Source organism: Phyllostomus hastatus, unplaced genomic scaffold (assembly GCF_019186645.2).
Source record: "Phyllostomus hastatus isolate PE091 unplaced genomic scaffold, TTU_PhHast_1.1 phas_scaffold_78, whole genome shotgun sequence".
In the NCBI taxonomy this organism is placed as follows: domain Eukaryota; kingdom Metazoa; phylum Chordata; class Mammalia; order Chiroptera; family Phyllostomidae; genus Phyllostomus; species Phyllostomus hastatus.
In genome coordinates this window covers 49,150,481-49,171,071 of record NW_025334041.1, presented here as the reverse complement: position 1 = coordinate 49,171,071, position 20,591 = coordinate 49,150,481, and the positions used below count along the sequence as shown (strand labels likewise).

Here is a 20,591-nt window from a genome sequence, read left to right as displayed (position 1 = left end):
GTGTACACCTTGGTAGTTAAGACATTGTATAACTAAGTGATCATCCTGGTAAATCTCATAGTCATCTGACACCACACAGTCATTAGAATATTACTACCACATTCCTCTGCTGCACTTTACACCTCCAACAACCATTTGTACTCCTTACTCCCTTCACCATTTTCACCCATCCACCCAACCCCCTCCTAGCTGGCAAAACTCAAAATGTTCTCTGTATCTATGAGTCTTTCTGTTCTGCTTGTTCATTTATTTTGTTTTTTAGATTCAACTGTTGATAGACATTCTGTTCATTTTTTGATCTTGTTCTTTTTAAGACCTTTTAAACATTTCATGTAATACTGGCTTGGTGTGATGAACTCCTTTCCCTTTTTCTTGCTGAGAAGTTCTTTATCTGTCCTTTGATTCTAAATGATAACTTTGCTAGATAAAGTAATCTTGGTTGTAGGTTCTTGCTTTCCATCACTTTGACTATTCATTATTTCCTGCCCATCCCTTCTGGCCTGCAAAGTTCCTGTTGAGAAATCAGCCGGTAGTCTTATGGAAACTCTTGTAGGTAAATAATTGCTTTTCTCTTGCTAGTTTTAACATTTTTTAATTTTTGTTTTTAACCTTTTACATTTTAATTATGGTATCTCTTTGTGTGGATTTCTTTGGGTTCATCCTGTTTGAGACTGGCTCTCTGTGCTTCCTGGACTTATACATCTATCTACTTCACCAGGTTAAGGAAGTTTTCTGTCATTATTCTTTTCAAGCAGGTTTTCAGTTTCTTGCTCTTTCTTCTGGCACACTCATGATGCGAATGTTGGTATGCTTGAAGTTGTCCCAGAAGCACTATGTTCATTTCTTGGATTTTTTTCCCCTACTATTCTGACTGGGTGTTTTTTGCTTCCTTATATTCCAAATTGCTGATTTGATTCTTGGTCTCATATACTCTACTGTTGATTCCCTGTAAATTGTTCTTCAATTCAGTTAGTGTATCCTTCCATGTCCTTTCTTCTGCTGTTGAAGTTCTAAGTTCATTGAGTATCCTTATATCTGGTGTTTTGAACTCTGCATCTAGTAGATTGCTTATCTCCATTATGTTTATTTTTTTCTGGAGTTTTGTTCTGTTCTTTTATTTGGAACATGTTTCTTTTCATTTTGGCAGCCTCCCTGTGTGTTTTTCTATGTATTAAGTAAAGTTGATACGTCTTCCTGGGCTTGGTAGAGTGGCCTAAGGTAGTGGGTATTCTGTAGGGTCCAGTGGCACAGCCTCTCCCAGTCATCCAAGCTGGACACTCCAGGTGTCGTCCACCCTCTACATGTAGACTGTATACTCTCTCCTATTGTAGTTGAGCCTGGATTGCTGTTGGTACGTCAATGACAGGGATTTACCCCCAGGCTAATCAGCTTCAAGGACTGGCTGTGTTCGCCAACCTCTGACCACAGTGGAGTATCAGCTGTGCAGGGGCCCACCCCATGGAGCAGGACTTACGTCAGCAGAGCTCTGGTGCCTGCTGAGTCTGCCCCTTTAGTGTGTCGCTTGTGAAGGTGGTTGGGGGTTGCTTTGACATGGTCTGAAGCTGTCCACCAGTGGTGTGGCTCTGAGGTCTCCTGGGAGATGTAGGCCAAGGTCACCTGGTATAAGCTACGAAGCAGTCTGCAGATGGCCACTACTTGTGCTGGGGTTGGAGGTCCCTAGGTAAGGACAAGGTGCAAACCAAGGCTGGCTGTTGCTAGTGCTAGGCCTGGGGCCACTTAGCAAGAGAGGTTTGGGCATGCTGAAGCCAGAATCTGCTTGAGAGATTTTAAATAGTCTAAAACATAAGTCAAGACAGGCCAATCTTATGGAAAAGCCACTGGAAACAACTTGAGAGGGCTAAAAGTTGGATGGTGCAGGGACTTCAGGGAATCACCAGGGTGGGCAAACAATGTGAGCCTAGTTGATGGAGACTCACGTATAATGCCTGCTGGCTGGCTTTGTTGGGGGAGGACTCAGAAACAGAATGGTGTCTGCCAGCACTTTTTTGTGGCAGAAAGCTGCACGTCTCTCCAAGTTCCTACCTGATACGTTTCAGTTCCTCCCTGTATGCCAATGGTGCCTTTCAAGCTGCTGCCCTAGCACTGGAACTCAAAGGAAGTCAGTCCGAGTAAGTCCATGTGGGGACCCTTAAAGAGTAACTGCCTGGGACTCTAGAAGCCTTTTGTCTCACTCAGCCTCAAACCCCACTGGTTTTCAGAGTCAGAAGTTATAGGGACTTCTCTTCTCGGCACTGGGACCCTGGGCCGGAGGAATTGGTGTGGAGTTGGGACTCCTTGCTCTACAGGAGGAACTCCACAGCTGAGCTATCCCTCCTGATTTTTATCTGTCACACATGGGTGTGAGACAAGCCTGTTTGATTCTCTGCTCCTCCTACTAGTCTCCAAGTGGCTTCTTTAATTCCCCAGTTATAGGACTATTATTCAGCCAGATTTCAGGAGGTTCTGCAGTTTAGTTGTAATTCTGATGAGGTTTTAGGAGTAAATAAGTACGGCATTTACCTACCCCGCCATCTTGACCCTAAGTCAGCAGCTTTCAAATACATGATACAGTATTGTTATTAACTACAGTCACCATGCTGAGCATTACATACCCAGAACTTTTTATGTTGGTGGAAGTTAGTACCTTTTGACCCCTTCACTCATGACCAGCATTTTTATAAAATAAAATCATAAAGTAAAATAGAATATAGCATTAATTCCTTTTAGTAAAGTGTTTTTTTACCTATGTATCCGTTTCAGTTTTACACAAACACATATACATGTTTCCTGATGTGCTTTTTAATATGAGTTGCAGTAAAAAAATTACATGAGAAACACTATTAAATATTTTAAAATCATAAAGAAATTGTAAGAGTTTTTGAAAAATTATTTTTCTAATATTCACATTGTATCAGTCCTCTTAAAGATGTGCATAGACAAACAATTTTCTTAAGTCTAATTCCAGTGTTTATTTCATGCTTAGGATTTTAAAATGTTCCTATATTTATACTACTTAACCTCAAAGATAACTCAATTAAGGAACTGGAGAAATTTTAAATATCACAGCTCAAAAAATGGGGGAAGGCAGGACTTGAGTGTGTGTTTGTTGGTGTTTTAAAGGAACTTTGTTATACCTATATAACTTTTGAATAAATAGTTCTGTTCCTTTTTATCAAAAAAAAAAAGGACTTTCCTACAAATTTTGTTTTCAAAAAAAATCCCTACTGAACAAAATTTTCGTTCTTAATAAATGGCCCTCAAATTATGTTAGTTTGGCATACCTTGATAAATAAATACCAACTTATATAAAATAAAATTAACTGGGATATGTTCTTCAATTACTAAATTGTGCCAACATATTAAGGCTGAATTTAAATGAACTGAGAAGATGGAGAAAAATGCCAGTGTGAACATGTCTCAAAAAAAATTAAGCGTACTTTTCTCCAGTTTAGTTTATTATAATTTTACAAGGGCTATAATTTGGACTTGTACTCTTAATATTTTTTTAAAAGAGAAAGTCTTACAAAGTAAAAAATACTGAAATATTTTCCAAGCTTGGCATCAGAATCAGCTGAGTATTAAGAAAAGGTTTTTGAGGTCCCAGAGTTTCATGACTGAAAATCTCTCCATGTAGGGCCCAATAATCTGTGTTTCATAAAATCTTCCCAAACAATCAAGTTTGGGAACCAGCTGAAACACCATTTAATGGATAGAGTTTATTGCAAAACAGAGAAGACTAGAAATAGTTTAGTGATTTAGAAGTAAACTTTATGTCTCAAGAAAAAATTTCTATCAGTGGCCCACCTCTTCGCACCCACTGTGACATATAAATAAAATCCAGAATGTCCCATTTCAAATGTTTTCATCCTAGTCATTTCCTTAATTACCTCTCTGAATCATCAGCATGGTCACGTTGATCAGTTATTTCTCTAAGGTTATCAAGCAACCCCGCTCAGAAGACTAATTCTTTCAATGATATCTTAGAGAACAGGTTATGGCAGACTCTAGCTTTCCCCACCACTCTGATGACAAGCGAACACTTCCTGTGGATCAAGTCTGCTCTTGATGTGCAAGTTTCACTGGTCTGGCTTGAGGTAGCCAAATCTTTTATAGCCCTTAAAACACTTCAGATGATGAGTTTTCCTCCACCAGAAACAATTCCACGTTTTCTTCTACAACTTAAAACATGACTCATTTTTATTAAGTAGACCAGTAACTGCCTGGTTCTAGTAAGAAGAAGGGTACACTGTCTTATTTCTATGATCAAGTGGTATTTTTACCAGCTGAATCCACTTTGGAGTCAAATGTGGAGTCCTGATTGAATGATTTTTAGCTTCTGTGAAGCTACAGTCCTTGGAAATGAAATTAACACACTTCCTATCATCTTACCCTTCCCCCCTTCTACAAAGGATTTGAGAGAAATAACCTGATAGATGCATGCTGAAACTACAGGGTGGACTATTTTCAACAATTTAAAAAGAAAATACAAGTGATATAAACAGTCCCTTAAAGCAGTGCTGCTGAAAGTGTGTTTCAGGTCCCAGAAGCACTGGTGTCTCCTGGGAGCTTATGAGAAATAGAGAGTCACAGGCCTCATCCCAGACCCACTGAATCAGAATCTGAGTTTTAACTAAATTCCAAGGTGATCTGTACAAGCGCCAGCTTAAACAGTCTTCCAGAAGCGGCTTTACTAGTGCCTGCTCCTCTGCATCCTGGTATCATCTATGCAAAGATGACAAGGACAAACCCAAATGCCTCTGAACCAACTTTTAAGTGTTGTTATACTACCATTACTTATAACCCTAATACTACCATTAAGAATTTATTTTGAAGGCTCAGGCCCTACCCTGGGAAGAGTCTGATTAGGGAGAGTGAGATTAAATTTGTGGTGGGGCCTAGGCAAAAGGATTTTTTATCACCACCCCCCCCAACCCCCCACCCCTGCTCAAGTAAATCTGATGTGCAACCAGGTAAGAAACCCAGGCACCAAGTGTTTTTTCTCTACACAGCTGCTATTCAATGCAAAGCTGTTACCAATCAATGTATACCCCACCAAAATCAGTTTACAGTGGTTCCTTAAACTTGAGTGCGCATTACAATCACTTGGCATGCTTGTTCAAATACAGATTGCTGGGCTCCATCTCCAGAGTTTTGGATTTAGTGGGCCCAAATCAGTAAGTGGGGCCCCAGATCAGATGCTCCTAGTCAGGGGACCACACTTTGGGAGCCACAGATGGTCACACTTAAGACAGAAGGCTATCTCAGAAAAGAGCACTGAAGGCTTTGGTGGTTTCTAGTGTGACTGTTTAAAGATGAGCAAAGGCAGAGGACCATTTTGGATCTGAGTGTCTTTCCCAGGGCCAGTGCATTAAGCACCTGACTTGACTGGGGGAAAAATCAGCACAGTCTTAGTGCCCAACATTTCAGCAACCAATAGTTGCTTAAGCCCCTGGGGCATGGTGATGATCCCAATAAATTCACCTATTAGCACTAAAATACTGTATCTACCTAGCTTTGGTCATATGCTTTTTACAAATAATATTCAGTTCAAAGAAATATTTCACTCACCAAACCCCACAGAGCACCAGGAGAGGTAGCAGTGATTGTAGCTGCTCTGGGTGTATTGTACATTAAGGCCAGTTCACCAAAACTCCCACGATTATCATAGTTACCAACACATCTTCCAACACCATCACATTTTACGTAAATATCAAATGTTCCTCTGTTGGACACAGGAAAAATAAAAGGTAAAAAGTAATTCAGGTAAAATCTCATTACAATAAAATCTGGTTTGAGAGAAAAGCCCTGTGCAATAAAACCTCATTCCATGCTTTCCTTTCCCCTCTGATGGCAATAAGCAATTAAAGGGCATGAAGATGTTCCAGAGACACCACCTGATCCAGAAAAGCATGAAGAGACCATTGAGTAGACTAGGGGGAGGACCATACATGTGCCTGCTTGGGAAAACAAGGCAAAACAATAAAAACTGTATGTAATAAAATAAATAATAAAATGTAGCTAAGAGCAACCAGCAGTATATACATCGATAACCATCTGAAAGAATGTGTATGAAAATGCTGACTGTAGTTATCTCTAAGCATAAGAATACTGGAGGAATCCAGGGACATGAACTACCTAATAAAGAGTTTTTGTTTCTAAAATGAATATGTATTACTTTTGAGATCAGAAGAAAATAACTTTAAAATATATACATAACAATTTAAGATATATGTATTTTATATATATATAAAAACAACAATTTGGTCAGCCATTACTATACTTGTGAGGATCCTTTATAATCTAGAGGAGGGGCTGGCCCACATACTGGCTGCCTGTTTTCATGAACAGTTTTACTGGAACACAAGCACACTGAGGTTTATTTGCACTACATATTGTCCAGATCCTGTATTTATATGAACTACACTCTTCTTGTGGAGGACTGCCTTTCCATATGCTGTAGGTTATCAGGGAACATGGTTTCAAGGCTTGCTGAAGCACCTGTGATGGCAAACAACTGAAGTTCTTTGGCTTTATCTTATTGGCTAAACCCTAGCAAAGACAAAAAAAAAAAGGAATGTCTTTATTTAAAAAGGGTTATGAATGGTTAAAACAATACAAACAAAGATAATAAAATAGACAAAAAGTACCAGTCAATAAGGAAGATAGTAACTGGCTTAATTAATTCACATATAGAATGGCTATTTCAAGGATAACATCTAGAATTTTTTTCTGAATAATTATTTTTCAAGCATAGCTTAATTCTTGTATTTTATGATATTTATACCTTTGCACTAAAACTAGTCTCTGTATTTTCTACTTTGAGGTAAGGTAAAATATACAACAAATGTGCTGATGAGGAAGTAAAATGAGTTCTAGTCCAGTTGAAATCACGTAAGTCTAAAATCTGTTAAAGTACTGTGTGCTGCTTTTTTATACAGATCGCTGCCCTGATAACATGAGGCCTTGGGCATGGACAGAACACAAATGGTGGCCAAGAGACCTGCCTGCAGGGCTGGCTCTACACCTATCATCTGGGTAACCCTCACCCACTCACACCACATCTGTGTGCCTGAGAGTTCACCTGTCAAATGGGTAATCAGGAACTACCTGAAAAGAATGCACTTTATACAAATGTAGGGGAATTATTATTGTCAAAATACCTACTAAAAGAAGATTAATCCTATATGGCATTTGTGGTTCTCATAGGCCCCTACAATTAAATAACAAATAGCTGAATGAATTTCTGAGGCACTTCACTGATGGAAGTGGTTAATGATATAAAAACCATGACTGTAACTTACATATGAGATAACTGGTTCTATTCTGTTCTAAAATCAGAGTGCACCATGGCCCTGGATACTGCCTTGGCAACAGCTCTGCAGGCACCAGGGTATTTGGGATGAGGGATTGGAGGAATCAGTGGAAACCCCTGATGCAGAGAGCACACACTGCTGATTTATGCAAGATACCACCCACAGAGCCAAGATCAAGAAACGAGGACTAAGCAGACAGATGGGGAGTAATTTTCCACAAGCCTTCTGAGTTGAACACAGCTCTACCCACAGAAGCAAATGTAATCCAATAAATCAGGGTAGGGATACCAATTGTCTCATAAATACTTCAATATCACTTTACAACGTGAAGAAATACTCAGTTCAGACTGCTCCCCTATCACAACTTTGGGACTCTCACCTAATTACCAGTAAAAAGCATACTTAATGCACAAAGTCTTATTAAGCACAACTTGAAGTTTTCTGAAATTAGATTTTTCAATGCCATCTTATTTTAGTAAAATAATTTATAGAGTTCTTAAAAGGCAAACAAAATAATGCATAAGCAACTTCTGAAGGACAAACTACTACTAGACCGACTACATGATGCTCAAGAAGTGGGGATGAGACTTTCTACCATATACCCCCTTTGACTTTTTAAACCACGAGCACGTTTTACTTTATAGCTAATAAAAAATGTAACAGATTGAGTTTACTGTGATTCAGTATCTCAGGTGCTGTATTATGCTTCTAATTCTCACTATAATAGGCACCAATTATATACTAACTACCTGTCAAACAGAAGTTAACAAATGGGAAGGGTCACAGTAAGCAACTGAGATGTATAGATTAAAATAAAAATCATCAGTTCTTTTATAAACTGTGCCTCTTTTCATGATCCAGTATGATTTCACTGCATGTATTCATAGCAGGTTTAGTGTCTATTATGTAGTAATACGAGTAAAGAAGCAATAGCAAAACTATATATTAAATTGCTACCATTATAACCATTAAGATTTTACCCAAAAGGTTTGTTACATTTTAGTGAAGCTATGCAAAACTTACCTATCGATTACGTAAAAGTTGTCACCATCATCACCTTGATCAATTACATGTTCCCCTTCTTTGACTAATTTTTCAAACATGGCATCTAATACTTGAGACATCTGCTCCTATATTTTAAAAAGAAAGGATATAATCTATATGTTATCTAAAACATGTTTTCTTAAGTAACCATAATTAGCTTTATGTTTCTATGAGCAAGTGCAAATAAATGGAATATCATCATGCTATTAAGTCCTATCAAAAAAAATACATAGCAATCTTTCTGATCACATACAAATGAGATGATTATATATTTACCCTCATATTCAGTATCTAAATGGATTCTAATTAGTCTGTTTCAGAATATTTGCATTTAGCACCACTTTAACATGAAAAAATTAGCCATCAAACCACATATACCTTGTGAAATATAATCATAACTAAAATGACCAGGTTAAGTAAAGAGCTACTGCAAATATCTTTTTAAAAATCTGTTTTTAAAACTTCCCTATATTAGTCATCACTAGAATTTATATGAAGATTACTTAAATACTTGGTGAATTTAAATCCTGACTCCAGTCCTTTTTGGTTTAGCACACACACACAAAAAAAGCAAAATAAAAAATGACTGTGGCAAATATTCTATCACTGTTTTTTCTCACTAAGGCTCTTTTCAAGAAACAACCATTTACCTCTCGAGAGAAGGTTTATTAAAACTGAAGCCAGAAACATCAAATCTAATATTCAGAAACTACTTAAATTATATAAACATTTTATTCTCCTAATAGGTAGTTTAACAAGGCTTACAAATAAACTTCAGCCAGTGAGAATAAACTAGGAAGTAAAAGAAATCCACACACAATTCAAAGGGCTTCGAATACACAAAACAAATGGACACAGAAAAATAGTATGATGCATAGTAATAGAAAAGTCAAAAGATTTAAGAGGGTTATTTGCTTTGCCACTTATTAGCTGTGAATATTTTATCAAGTTATTTTCAATGGGTATTAAAAGGGTAGAACACTAACTTGCCCATGCCAAAATACATTAGTATTACAAGTTAAGAAGCTGAAGATAGACTGTGGGGGTAGTGAGGAAAATATAAGTAGAGAACACTGGTTAAAAAACAAGATGCTCTGTCCCTGCCGATATGGCTTAGTTGGTTCGGTGTCGTTCCACAAAACCAAAAGAAAGGTAGATGGTTCTATCCTGGTTGGGCACATGCCTGGGTATGGTTTCAGGTTTGGTTCCAGCTGGGGGTCAGGGTGCTTATGGAAGGCAACCAATAGATGCCTCTCTCACATTGATGTTTCTCTCTCTCTCTTCCTCTTCCCCTCTCTCTAAAATCAAAATTAGTTTTTTAAAAGATGCTCTGGATCAAGAGCAAGAACAGACCATACATGACTCTTTTTGAACATTTCATAGGAAATATAAGGTATGAATACACACAATATAGAAGAGGAAATGGATGGAGGTGACATTTCTAGAACACAGGTGGCTACCGGATTTTACTGTGTATAATGCACACCCACAGTTTTGTATGCATTATACATGGGATTATGCCCATTATATCCATCGTATGCATTCCTTATACTCATGTATAATGCACATGATTATTTTTCCCTCAAACATTTGAGCAAAAAGTGCGCATTCTACATGACAAAATACAGTAAATGGAAGGTGTCCAACACAATCAAAGACTGAAAGCCCCACCCTAATATGACTTGTAAACTTGATCTGTAAACCTTCCAGCAAAAAGAGGGAAGGAACTCTTAAAAACACAAAAGGATTTTCCACTTCTTTCAAAGCAAAAAGAAATGCAAATTAAAACTGAAATAAGATACCTTTTTCACCAGTCAGATTAAAAAAAATAAAAACATTTAGATTTAAGTGTTGGAGATGGTGTGGAAAAGAGGTCTCCTCACACAGACTGCTAAAGTGAAAGAAACTAGAGAGTAATCTGTCAGTATCTGATAAAGTTCCAAATACACATACCTTTCACCTCACTATTCTTTTTTCTAGGAAGATAGTATGCAGATATTTGCGAAATGACATGTGCATAGGCATTTTTCATTGCAGCATCATATAGCAAAACAAATGGAAACCAAGTAACGTCTACCTACAGGGCACTGGATAAATAAATTTGGTATATCTATTCACTGAAAAGCTATGTAGCTATAAGAATGTGGTATTTAAGACATCTACCTTTCCTTGGAGTAGCTGAGAACACTCAAGGGTAATCAGGAAATCTGAAAACCTGCCACAGAGGAATAGTTCAAGGAACTGGAGGCATTTAGGTGAGAAAAGACCTGCATGTGGTCACACTGATGATGTCAGTGATGCTAGAAGCCACAAGCAGGACTGCGGGGTCGAAGTGTCATGGAGACTTTGGCATAATGTAAAAACTTGTCCAAGAATGAGAGCTGTCTATCAGTGGCACTAGACCCCTTGCACAGAGATCAGCTCCTTGTCACTCAATGGAATGTTCAAGGCTGGCTTTCCATCTTCTACATGCTATGAAAGGGCCCGGCAGTTCTCAAATTGTGTTTTGTGGAACCCAGGGCTTTTCTGGAGGCGCTTCAGGGATTAATTCTGTAAATAGTTTATTTAATTGCATCCTTAAAAGTATATTTTAGCCATTAAATATTATAATGGAAATCAAAATGCTCAGCTGGATTAAATATACAAAATTTTTACAAAGTGAAATTTTACACAACATAAAATGAAAAGCCATTTTAAAGTGAACAATATTCAGTGGCCACACATCTATCTAGTTTCAAAAACAGTTTTCATTGCCATAAAAGAAAAACCTGTACCCACTGAGCAGTCATTTGCCATTCTACCCTGCACCCCACCCTACCCACTGGCTATACTAATCCATTTTCTGTTTCTATAGAGTTACTCATTCTGGATGTTTCATATAATAGGGTCCTATAATATGTGATCTTTTGTGTCTGATTTATTTCACTGAGCATAAAGTTTTTGTGGTTCACCCCTATTACAGCATTACTTCATTTGTTTTTAGGGATACATACTATTTGTTCCAAAATTTGCTTATCCATTCATCTGCCAATGAATACTTGGGTTCATAGTGAATAATGTGGCTATGAACATTCATATACAAATGTTTGTTTGAATATCTGTGTTTCAATTCTTTTGGGTCTACACCTAGGAGTAGAATTTGCTGAGTTACATGTTTAATTTTGGAGAAACCACCAAACTGTTTTCCACAGTGCCTGAACCATTTTACTTTCTCATCAGAAATGTATTAAGGTTCTAATTTTCTCATGCCCTCACCAACACTGATTTTCCTCTTTTTTTAAATTATAGCCACCCCACTGCAGGTGAAGTGGATTTTTTTTAATCATTACAAGAGGATGTGTTTATTGATTTGAGAGAGAGAAAGAGAAACATCCATCAGCTGCCTCCAGTACACATCTGACCAGGAATCAAACCCACAACCTAGGTACATTCCCTGACTGGGAATCAAACCTGCAAACTTTCTGATGTACAGACAACACTCCAACCAACGGAGCCACCCAGCCAGGGTGCAGGTGAAGTGGTTTTGATGCATTACCCTAATGACTAACCATGTTGAAAATTTTTCATGTGCTCACTGATTATTTGTATATCTTCTTTGGAGAAATGTCTATTCCAGTACTCTGCCCATTTTTAACTTGGGTTGTTTGCCTTTTTGTTGCTGAATAGTAAGAGCTCTTTACATATTCTGGATACTAGGCCTTATCATACATATTATTTACAATATTTCCTCCCATTCTGTAAGTTATCTTTTCATTTTTTTGATGATATCCTTTAATGCGCAATTTTTTATATTTTCTTTTTTTATGGAGTCCAATTACAGTGTTACACCTGTTCTCACTGTTAATTACTTCCAAAACTCATGACAACTGCTGAAACAAATACTGAATGATGAAGCATGTTCTCTTGTGGGGTGGCATAGACTCATACAAGTTCTGGCAACCACCATGAGTCCTGAGCAAGTGCCAAGTGTGGTAACATTTTTTTCCCATCAAAATGTGATGAGTACAGGGGTTAACAAGTTCTGAAGCCAACAAGTACCAAGGTCTGACTATAATCTTTTTTCTTTCCTTATTCCTGTTTTTAGCATCTAAGAATCCACTGTTAAATCCAAGGTCAAGAATACCTCTCTGTTCTCTTCTAAGAGAACTAAAACTATGAAGTTTTAGAGTTTACAGGTAGGTCTTTGATCCACTTTGAGTTAGTTTTTTTACATGGCATGAAGTAGGAGGCCAAGTCTGTTATTTTGTGTGTAGATATCTTGTTGTCCTAGCACCATTTGTTGAAGTGACTATTCTTTCCCATTGAATGGCCTTAGCATTCTTTTTTTTAAGATTTTATTTATTTATATTTTTTTTAGAGAGGGAAGGGAGAGAGAAAGAGAAATCAATGTGCAGTTGCTGGGGGTCGTGGCCGGCAACCCAGGCATTGCACCCTGACTAGGAATCGAACCTGCGACATTTTGGTTCGCAGCCCTCACTCAATCCACTGAGCTACACCAGCAAGGGGCCTTAGCATTCTTGTTGAAATCAAATAGCCATAGATGCACAGATTTATTTCTAAACTCCACTGTATCCCATGTTCTCTGTCTATCCCTATGCTGGTAACACATTGTTTTGATTACTGTAGCTATGTAGTAACAGCTTTGAAACTGGCCTGTGTGAGTCTTCCAACTTGCTCTTCTTTTTCAATATTATTTTGCTATTGAAGCCTCCCTATTATATATACAATTTTAAATCATACATTAGACAATAGCAAAATGTTAATGTTTTCATGATTAAGCTTTATAGCATATTACCTTTAACTTTTACAAATAAATTAATAGTAATAAAAATAATTTTAAAAAGATTATGGAATCTCCATGAGTACAGACATGTTGTTAAGTAAAAAAAGAACTGGGCACAGCACTGTGTAGAATTTGCTGCCAAAATTTTTAAAAGTTCATACTTGTATATACATAGCATAATCCTGGAAAATACACATGATAATGCTAAAAGAACTTGGCTCCTGAGAAATTGGGTTGCTGGGAGACAGGAATGAAAGGGAGATTTCCTTTCACTGACTACTCTTTTGTTGTTTTAGAATTTTATTCTCTTTTTTTTTAAATTTTTGTAAATTGTACATGTATACTGATTTACCATTTTTAATCAATTAAAAAACCAAACTCTCCATTTATACAGAGAACATAATACTGAATCTTCATGTGAATTAAGAAAGACTTTTGGGAGAACAATGGTGATGGGTTCATAGGAAGTGGTTTTCACCCCTGCCCTGGGTCTCTGTGTGAGCCCTGGCACCTCTTTGTGAAACAGCAGCCAGGCCTAAAGATGATGCCAATGTGGCAGAGCAAAACAGTGCTTTCTTGGTATGGTGCTAATTGACCCCACAGGGGCCATTTTACCCGAATGAGTTCATGAACCAGGCAACATATGGTCACCTATTAAAATTATGACGTTGGATTACATGGCTTACTAATACTTTGTTTTGCTTACTGTTTATATTTCAACTCTTTTAGGCCAAATGGAGGGGGAATATCACCTTTATTGATTAGCTCTGGCTGTAAATATCAAATGTAGACAAAGATGAAAAACAGTGCTATAATAAGTATTTTTGCTATCTTTGAATTAGCTGCATTTAAAAAATTATAATGCTTAAGAATTCATACATGGATATATTAAAAACTAATTCCTGATAAAATACAGAACAAATATTTCTTCTAGAACTTCTCTATGTGACAGGTGTCTATTCCAGTCAATCAAAATGTAATTTCCCCATAATTATTATACACAGAGTGAGAAGAACTTAGGAAATGTTCAACATGCAGGGCCTTATCAAAATGACTGACAACTGCTATAGGAAATCCCTATCTTATTCTCCTACAGAATGCAGTTAGGAGACTAAGCTCAGTTAAAGGCCTCTGACTCACTTAAAAATAACAATTTACTCTTCATTAATGAAAGAGCCTAGCATATAGCTTAGGAAAATTACTTCAGTTTGCCTCATATTAGAAATACTTCAGAAGAAAAATGGCCTACTGAGTCGAGCATTAAAATATTCATGAAAAGATTATCTTCAAAAAGATTAATAATTATAAATGCTGCGCTCAATGTATGAATATACAACACTGCAAGGAAAAATGCTGTGAGGTCTAGGAGGTGCTAGGTTTTCAAGATAAACAGTGACTTCAGGAAATTCAAGTGAGATAGTAGACACAAAGCCAAGATTATTATTCTTGTCAGTCAGTAATTACTGCTTCCTTTTCCTCTGTCAAGTTTTCCCATTTCAGGAAAATGTACTACCTCACCGTCATTCCGGCTAGACACTGGGAGTCATCCTAGACTCCTTCTGTTGGGTTCCAATTCATTCAACCACTAAGTACCAACCTCTGCTAATCCTAAATATTTTGTGAAGCCATCCTTCTCCCCTTCTTTCCCTAGTTGGGCCCATTTCTTTTCCCTGGATCACAGATGGCACTGCTTCCTCACTGAGCTCCATTCCTCTGTGCTTGCTCTATCACTCTCCCTCTGGTCTTTAACTCGACCACAGTAACCCTGTAGACACATCTGATTGCTACATTCTCTGCTTGAAGTGTTTCAGCTGTGCCTACCCACTGCTTACAGCATGCATCCCATGCTATAGCGAGGCATTCCAGAATGCTCAGAGAATGCACATCTTAGCTCCCACTACTGGATGAATGTCTTCCACTTAGGCTGTAGTGATAACACTCTGTACTTTTGTTCAACTGGCAGCTTCCTACTCACCTTTGGAGGTGGCCTCTCCAGCCTGCTGAATCCTCAAGTGAGGATCAGAGACCCTCCTTCTCTCTTAGTGCCCTGATCATATTACAGTATGTATCATGTTTTACCCAACTGCTTTATATGTACATTTGAGTCCCTCATCAAATTTAAGTTCCAAGAGGACAATAACCATGTCTAAGTATTTGTGTGGCCTCCAACACTTTAGACAGGACTTGGAACACAGTGGGTAGTCAAGGAACTGAGCTGAAAAGAGCTCCTGCATAACAAGCAGATTATAGGAGGTGAATGTGTAATTCAATTTAAATGCATTTGGGTTACTGTAAAAATGTATACCATAAAAAACTACAGAGCTACTTGAAATATAAGCTTAATCCAAAATCTTCAATCAACCAAGTTTGAGGATAAAGTTCCTATTACAGGTTGTAATTTACTGAGAAAAATTAACTTTTACTTATTTATATTCTGCGTCTTTCCTAGAAGGGAAAGTGAGATGGTGGGGAAATAAGTCAAGATGCTTTGAGCTCTAACTCAGTGAAAGATCTCTTGGAAACAACTATGCAAATAATATTTGCTCCTCCCTATAAAAAACATTCAATAACGGTAATTCATGAATTAGTAGTTTCATGAACTTTTTCTTTGTTAAGAAAATACATATACTGAAGACCTTCAAAAAAGCAGCAAAAGAAGTCTAAAAAAATTCCTATATTTATAAAAATAACCAGTTCAAGCAAAGATGCCCCTTGCCAGAATATACTCGCAAAAGTTTTTTAAACTGCTTTCAGTGCAACCAAGTATTAACAATGCTTTAAAAAAGTTAGGGTTGAAATGGCAAAAAAAAAAAATAATAATAATAATTTAGAGTATGAACTAGAATAGGCAGCTATTTCCCCCATGCCTATCTGTCACTTAGTGCATAAACACCAGGCTATCATTGCTTAGTCACTGCAGAAGCATTAAAATACTGGTTCAAATTCACAGGGAAATATGCAAACAAAATAACATATGGTAGCACCAAAATACTGAGCTAGAGCATTTTCACGTCTAGCTCTACTCCTTGCTACTGAAGTGTACTGTTGTGGGTAGGAGCATCAACATCACCAGGGAGCTTGTGAGAAAAGCAGACTCTCCACCTCACTGCAGTCCTGTGGAACACGAATCTGTATTTTTAACAACATCCCCTGATGGTATACAGGCATATTAAAGTTTCAGAATCACTATTTTTGGTGACCTCTGAAAGTTCTAGTTGAAAAATAGAGAATTTCTCTGGGTGAAGCCTATACCAATGGGTAAAACTGAGGATTAATGGTGTAGCTGTCTTCTGTATGTACCTAGAGTGGGAGTTACAGTAAATTCTAAATTCGTTTAATCCCACTACCAAAATTATCACCTTACACACACACACACACACACACACACACACACACACAATTGTATCTTTACACTAATCTGGACTCTTACTGGTGGGAGATTATAAATTATCACACAGTTTAGTGTCTTCTATTTCACAGAATCATTACTACTCTAGATAAATGAGATTTGGGATTATTTAGAAGCCCACCAAAATTTCACAAATGCCCTTTAGTCTATCATTCCACTATTTAAAACTACAAGGGAAATTTTCCATTTGTAAATTAAATTCTTAAATTTTCTCTCTTAATTCCATTCCTTAATCTTCCATTATTAGAGAACTGCATTCTTCATAGCTCCTAATTCTGCCCACCAGGGATAATTCTGGAGGACCGGGATCAAACTGGACAAAACTTGTAATGTATGGTCCTAAAATAAGATCTCCAAGGTCATAAAATGTAATCCATGTTCCTGGAATATGATACCAACATAAATGGCATTAGAAACACAGAAGCTTTATTTCAGTTTGGGAGCAGACCCAGTGTAGAAGACTCAGTATAATGTAGTACCTTCCTCTTTATAAAACTGGCCTTTATGAGAAAACTTCGTCTTAAAAAGCATGGGTCTAGATTGAACGCTTTCTTCTCTAGGGCATCAATCTGGAAACTAAGACGTTGAGTTTGACCAGAAAAGGGTGAGGTAAGTCACAAAAGTTAACTCAGTTTTCACATATGAAATACAGCAGCAGGGTTTTCCTCCCAAATGACCACACAGCAACAGTTGTGATGGTGGAAGCAGAACCAGGCAAAATCTGAGTGGCGTGCTCACTCACACTGAAAGGGTACTCTAGAAATACATCCCAAACCAAAGACTAGAGATTTTGAAATCCTTACAAAGAACAAAAAAAAACCCACTACCTTTAGAGCTAAGTAAAATGTTATTTTTAAAGTATGTGTTAGGAGTTACACATGAGAATATAGTTACTATTACCAGCTGGTGAGAGAGGCAATTCACCAAGGGCCCTGGCACATGCCTGCATGTTCCAGCTGGGTGTAGAGACAATGCAAGGTCCTAACTTGTCTTCAGCTGGGCCATTTCTCAGGGCTGTTTATAGCTAGTAACTTGGAAGGATGAGATAATCTTCCCCCAGACAAACAGCAGGCCTGCTTACTCCTTGTTCTAACAGCAATGACATCCCAAGCTCAGTACAAACATTCCTCCCCTATATTACAACCCACTGCACATGCAGGCACCCACAATAGGGCCATTATACAACAGGGTGATGTGAGCTAGTAAAGAGAATAAATCCCAAGACCCTGCACAGTTTTTCACACTACTACTGCAGAAACCATATCTATCACTGAGATTTATCTTACCGGATCCAGGTTCTTAAACAGCAAGATGTCTTTGCAAGCCTCTTGCAATCGATTCCTTTGATCATCCGTTTTTGGATGTATAATCTAAAACACCAAATAAACCAACAAATAATTAGTCTATTCTTATTTACAAGGGATAAAATTTCCTAGTAGGATGTTAGAAGGAAGAACTGAGAGTGCTGAGGTTGCTTTAGGCAATTAGATACCTATCAGCCTACTAAGTAGGAGAAAATAATATAATCTGTCTCAAGGAGTGGGTGTACATTGATTAATACAGCATTTCAATGTTTTTCTTTTCTTTATTAGTTTTTCAATTATACTTGCCATTCAATATTATATTACATTAGTTTCAGGTATACAACAAAGTGGGTAGACACTTGTACAATTTATGAAGTGATCTCCCCCATAAGTCTATAAAAATACTATATATAGTACCCGCATGGCACCATAGTTATTACAATATTATTGACTATATTCTCTATATTGTACTTTAGATCTCCCTGACTATTTTGTAACTACCAATTTGTACTTCTTACTCCCTTCTCCTTTTCCACCCAGGCCTGCAACCCCTCACTTATCTGCAACTATCAGTTTGTTCTGTTATCTCTGAGTCTTTGCCTATTTAGTTTATTCATTTACTTTGTTCTTTAGATTCCACATTTAAGTGAAATCATATGGTACTTGTCTTTCTCTATCTGAATTATTTCATTTAGCATAATACCCTCTAGGTCCTTCCATGTTGTTGCAAATGGTAAGATTTCATTCCTTTTTATGGCCAAGTAGTATTCCATTATAGATACAGGGTGGGGGGAAAATAGGTTTACACTTGTTTGTATGGAAAAATAATACAATATTTAATAAATAATACAAGAATAAAATCTTGTGTTTCACGTACTCACTGTAAACCTAGCTCTCCCCACCCTGTACGTACCACATATTCTTTATCCAATATTGATAGACATTTAGGTTGCTTACATATCTTAGCTATTTTAAATAGTGCTACAGTGAATACAGGGCCACATGTATCTTTTCAAATTAGTGTTTTGGATAGCACTTCAATGTTTTTGAAAGGAGTGTTTCCCCCAGGTTAGCAAGTTACACTTTGTAAAAGGTCTGCGATGGTCTAATCGCTACAGACACTCAAGCCCCCAGCTAGTGGGAACACAGAACAGGATAATAGGTGACAACAGATATACTAAAAATCTACAGACTTCCTTTATTCTGTTTAATACACTCTCTATATTCTTACTCAGAATATAATACAGTCTCTAGAAGCAAGTAAATTCTTACATGTACAGTACAGTAGATGTTAAATACATTTTTATGTATCCTGTATGTAAATACCTTCCCAGGGAGCAACTCTCCAAAGGGAGGGAGCAATTGTGCCATGCCACACCAGGAATGTGGATTTGAGAACAAATGAATCCAGCAGTCCTGGTATGCTCACTTTAGAATGAGCTCCAAGAAAACCAGCATCCTATATTCTTACCAAACTCTCATTCCAGGAAGGTAAAGAACAAACAGAATGCTCTGTGAAAGTGTGGCCTGCCAACTCTCCAGAGTCCCTCTAAATTAGAGAAGGCAAAACTGACTTGGACCGAAAGGCCTACTTTTTCATGAACACTGGTAGTTTGTAACTTTTATAAAATGAGTTAGGCAAAAGACAATCCTAAAAGCAGCAGGCAACAAGTTGATCTCCTGGAAACCTACAAACCACCTTTCCCTATTCTGATGTTCACTCTAAGAGTGACCGTGGGAGATAATAAGCTGGAGCCTCTCCTCTTCAGCCAGCCAGCCCCACCACCAGAGCAACGAGAATCCAGCCGCGGTGAGTTCTGTGCCCATGAATATATCAGAACTTAAAATGGGAAATAAAAAGCAGTATTTCAAACCCATCTCAGATGGCTAAATATTAATGAAAATCATAAGGCCAATAAGAATCAAGAAAATTTACCATATGTGTATACCACTTATGCGTGTACTATTACCTTCCTATAAGGGTAAGACATATGCAAACTTTTGTTCACTAATCAATATTCATCTCAAACTAGATTCTAAGGTGACACATGAACACAGAAAAAACAGATTTGGTGACTACTAACTCATTGTGTACAAGAGACTTGTAAAATGTGGGTATTCACTAAATCATGCCAACCAAAATTCACTTCTTCCTACTTTAAGCAAGGAAGTCTAACTAACAGCACAAAACAAAAAGTTATTTCTCACTTCATGAAATTCATCAAGACCTTCAAACTAAAGCATTCTTAAATGTTTACCTGCTGAGAAGCTCTATCCTTAGAGAGAAAAAGTTGGGGATATCAGGTCACCATTGTTGAAATAACTTTCTAGGTCCAAGTTGGAGCCGCTCCCACCTGGGGTGCCACATTGGCAAACCAAAACTTTGACAACTTTTGTGTACCCGGAAATGCTCTGCTTCACCAGAAACATGATATATCCAGTCAACCAATCCCCAAGTTAAGCCAACTCCGGTCTCTAATGTACTTGTTCCTTTTTTTCTGCCCGCCTTCCCCAACCCTGGTGTTAGGAATCTCCACAGTAGGGAGGCAAATGGGAGTTCTTTGAAGATCTTCTGGTCATATAAGGCTCCTCATCTTGTTACCATTGGATTTCACATATATTTCAGGGAGCTTAATGAAGCAATGACTTAGGGATGCAATATCTGGTTTTCCATATTAAAACTCAATTTTACAGAAGTATTTTTGAGAGCTACAGAAATACACTTTTGTTTATATTTT

The 20,591-nt window shown here is 37.5% G+C and overlaps 1 protein-coding gene across 1 annotated transcript in view; it reads right to left on the bottom strand.

Moving 5' to 3' along the window:
* PRKAR2B (protein kinase cAMP-dependent type II regulatory subunit beta) overlaps positions 1-20,591 on the bottom strand; it is a 119,421-nt gene that overhangs the window by 8,760 nt on the left and 90,070 nt on the right. The window contains exons 4-6 of the mRNA XM_045828483.1: positions 17,836-17,919; positions 8,337-8,443; positions 5,569-5,722 (exon numbers count right to left, since the gene is read on the bottom strand). Coding sequence (XP_045684439.1) covers positions 5,569-5,722; positions 8,337-8,443; positions 17,836-17,919 — 345 coding nt within the window. The remainder of the gene's footprint in view (positions 1-5,568; positions 5,723-8,336; positions 8,444-17,835; positions 17,920-20,591) is intronic.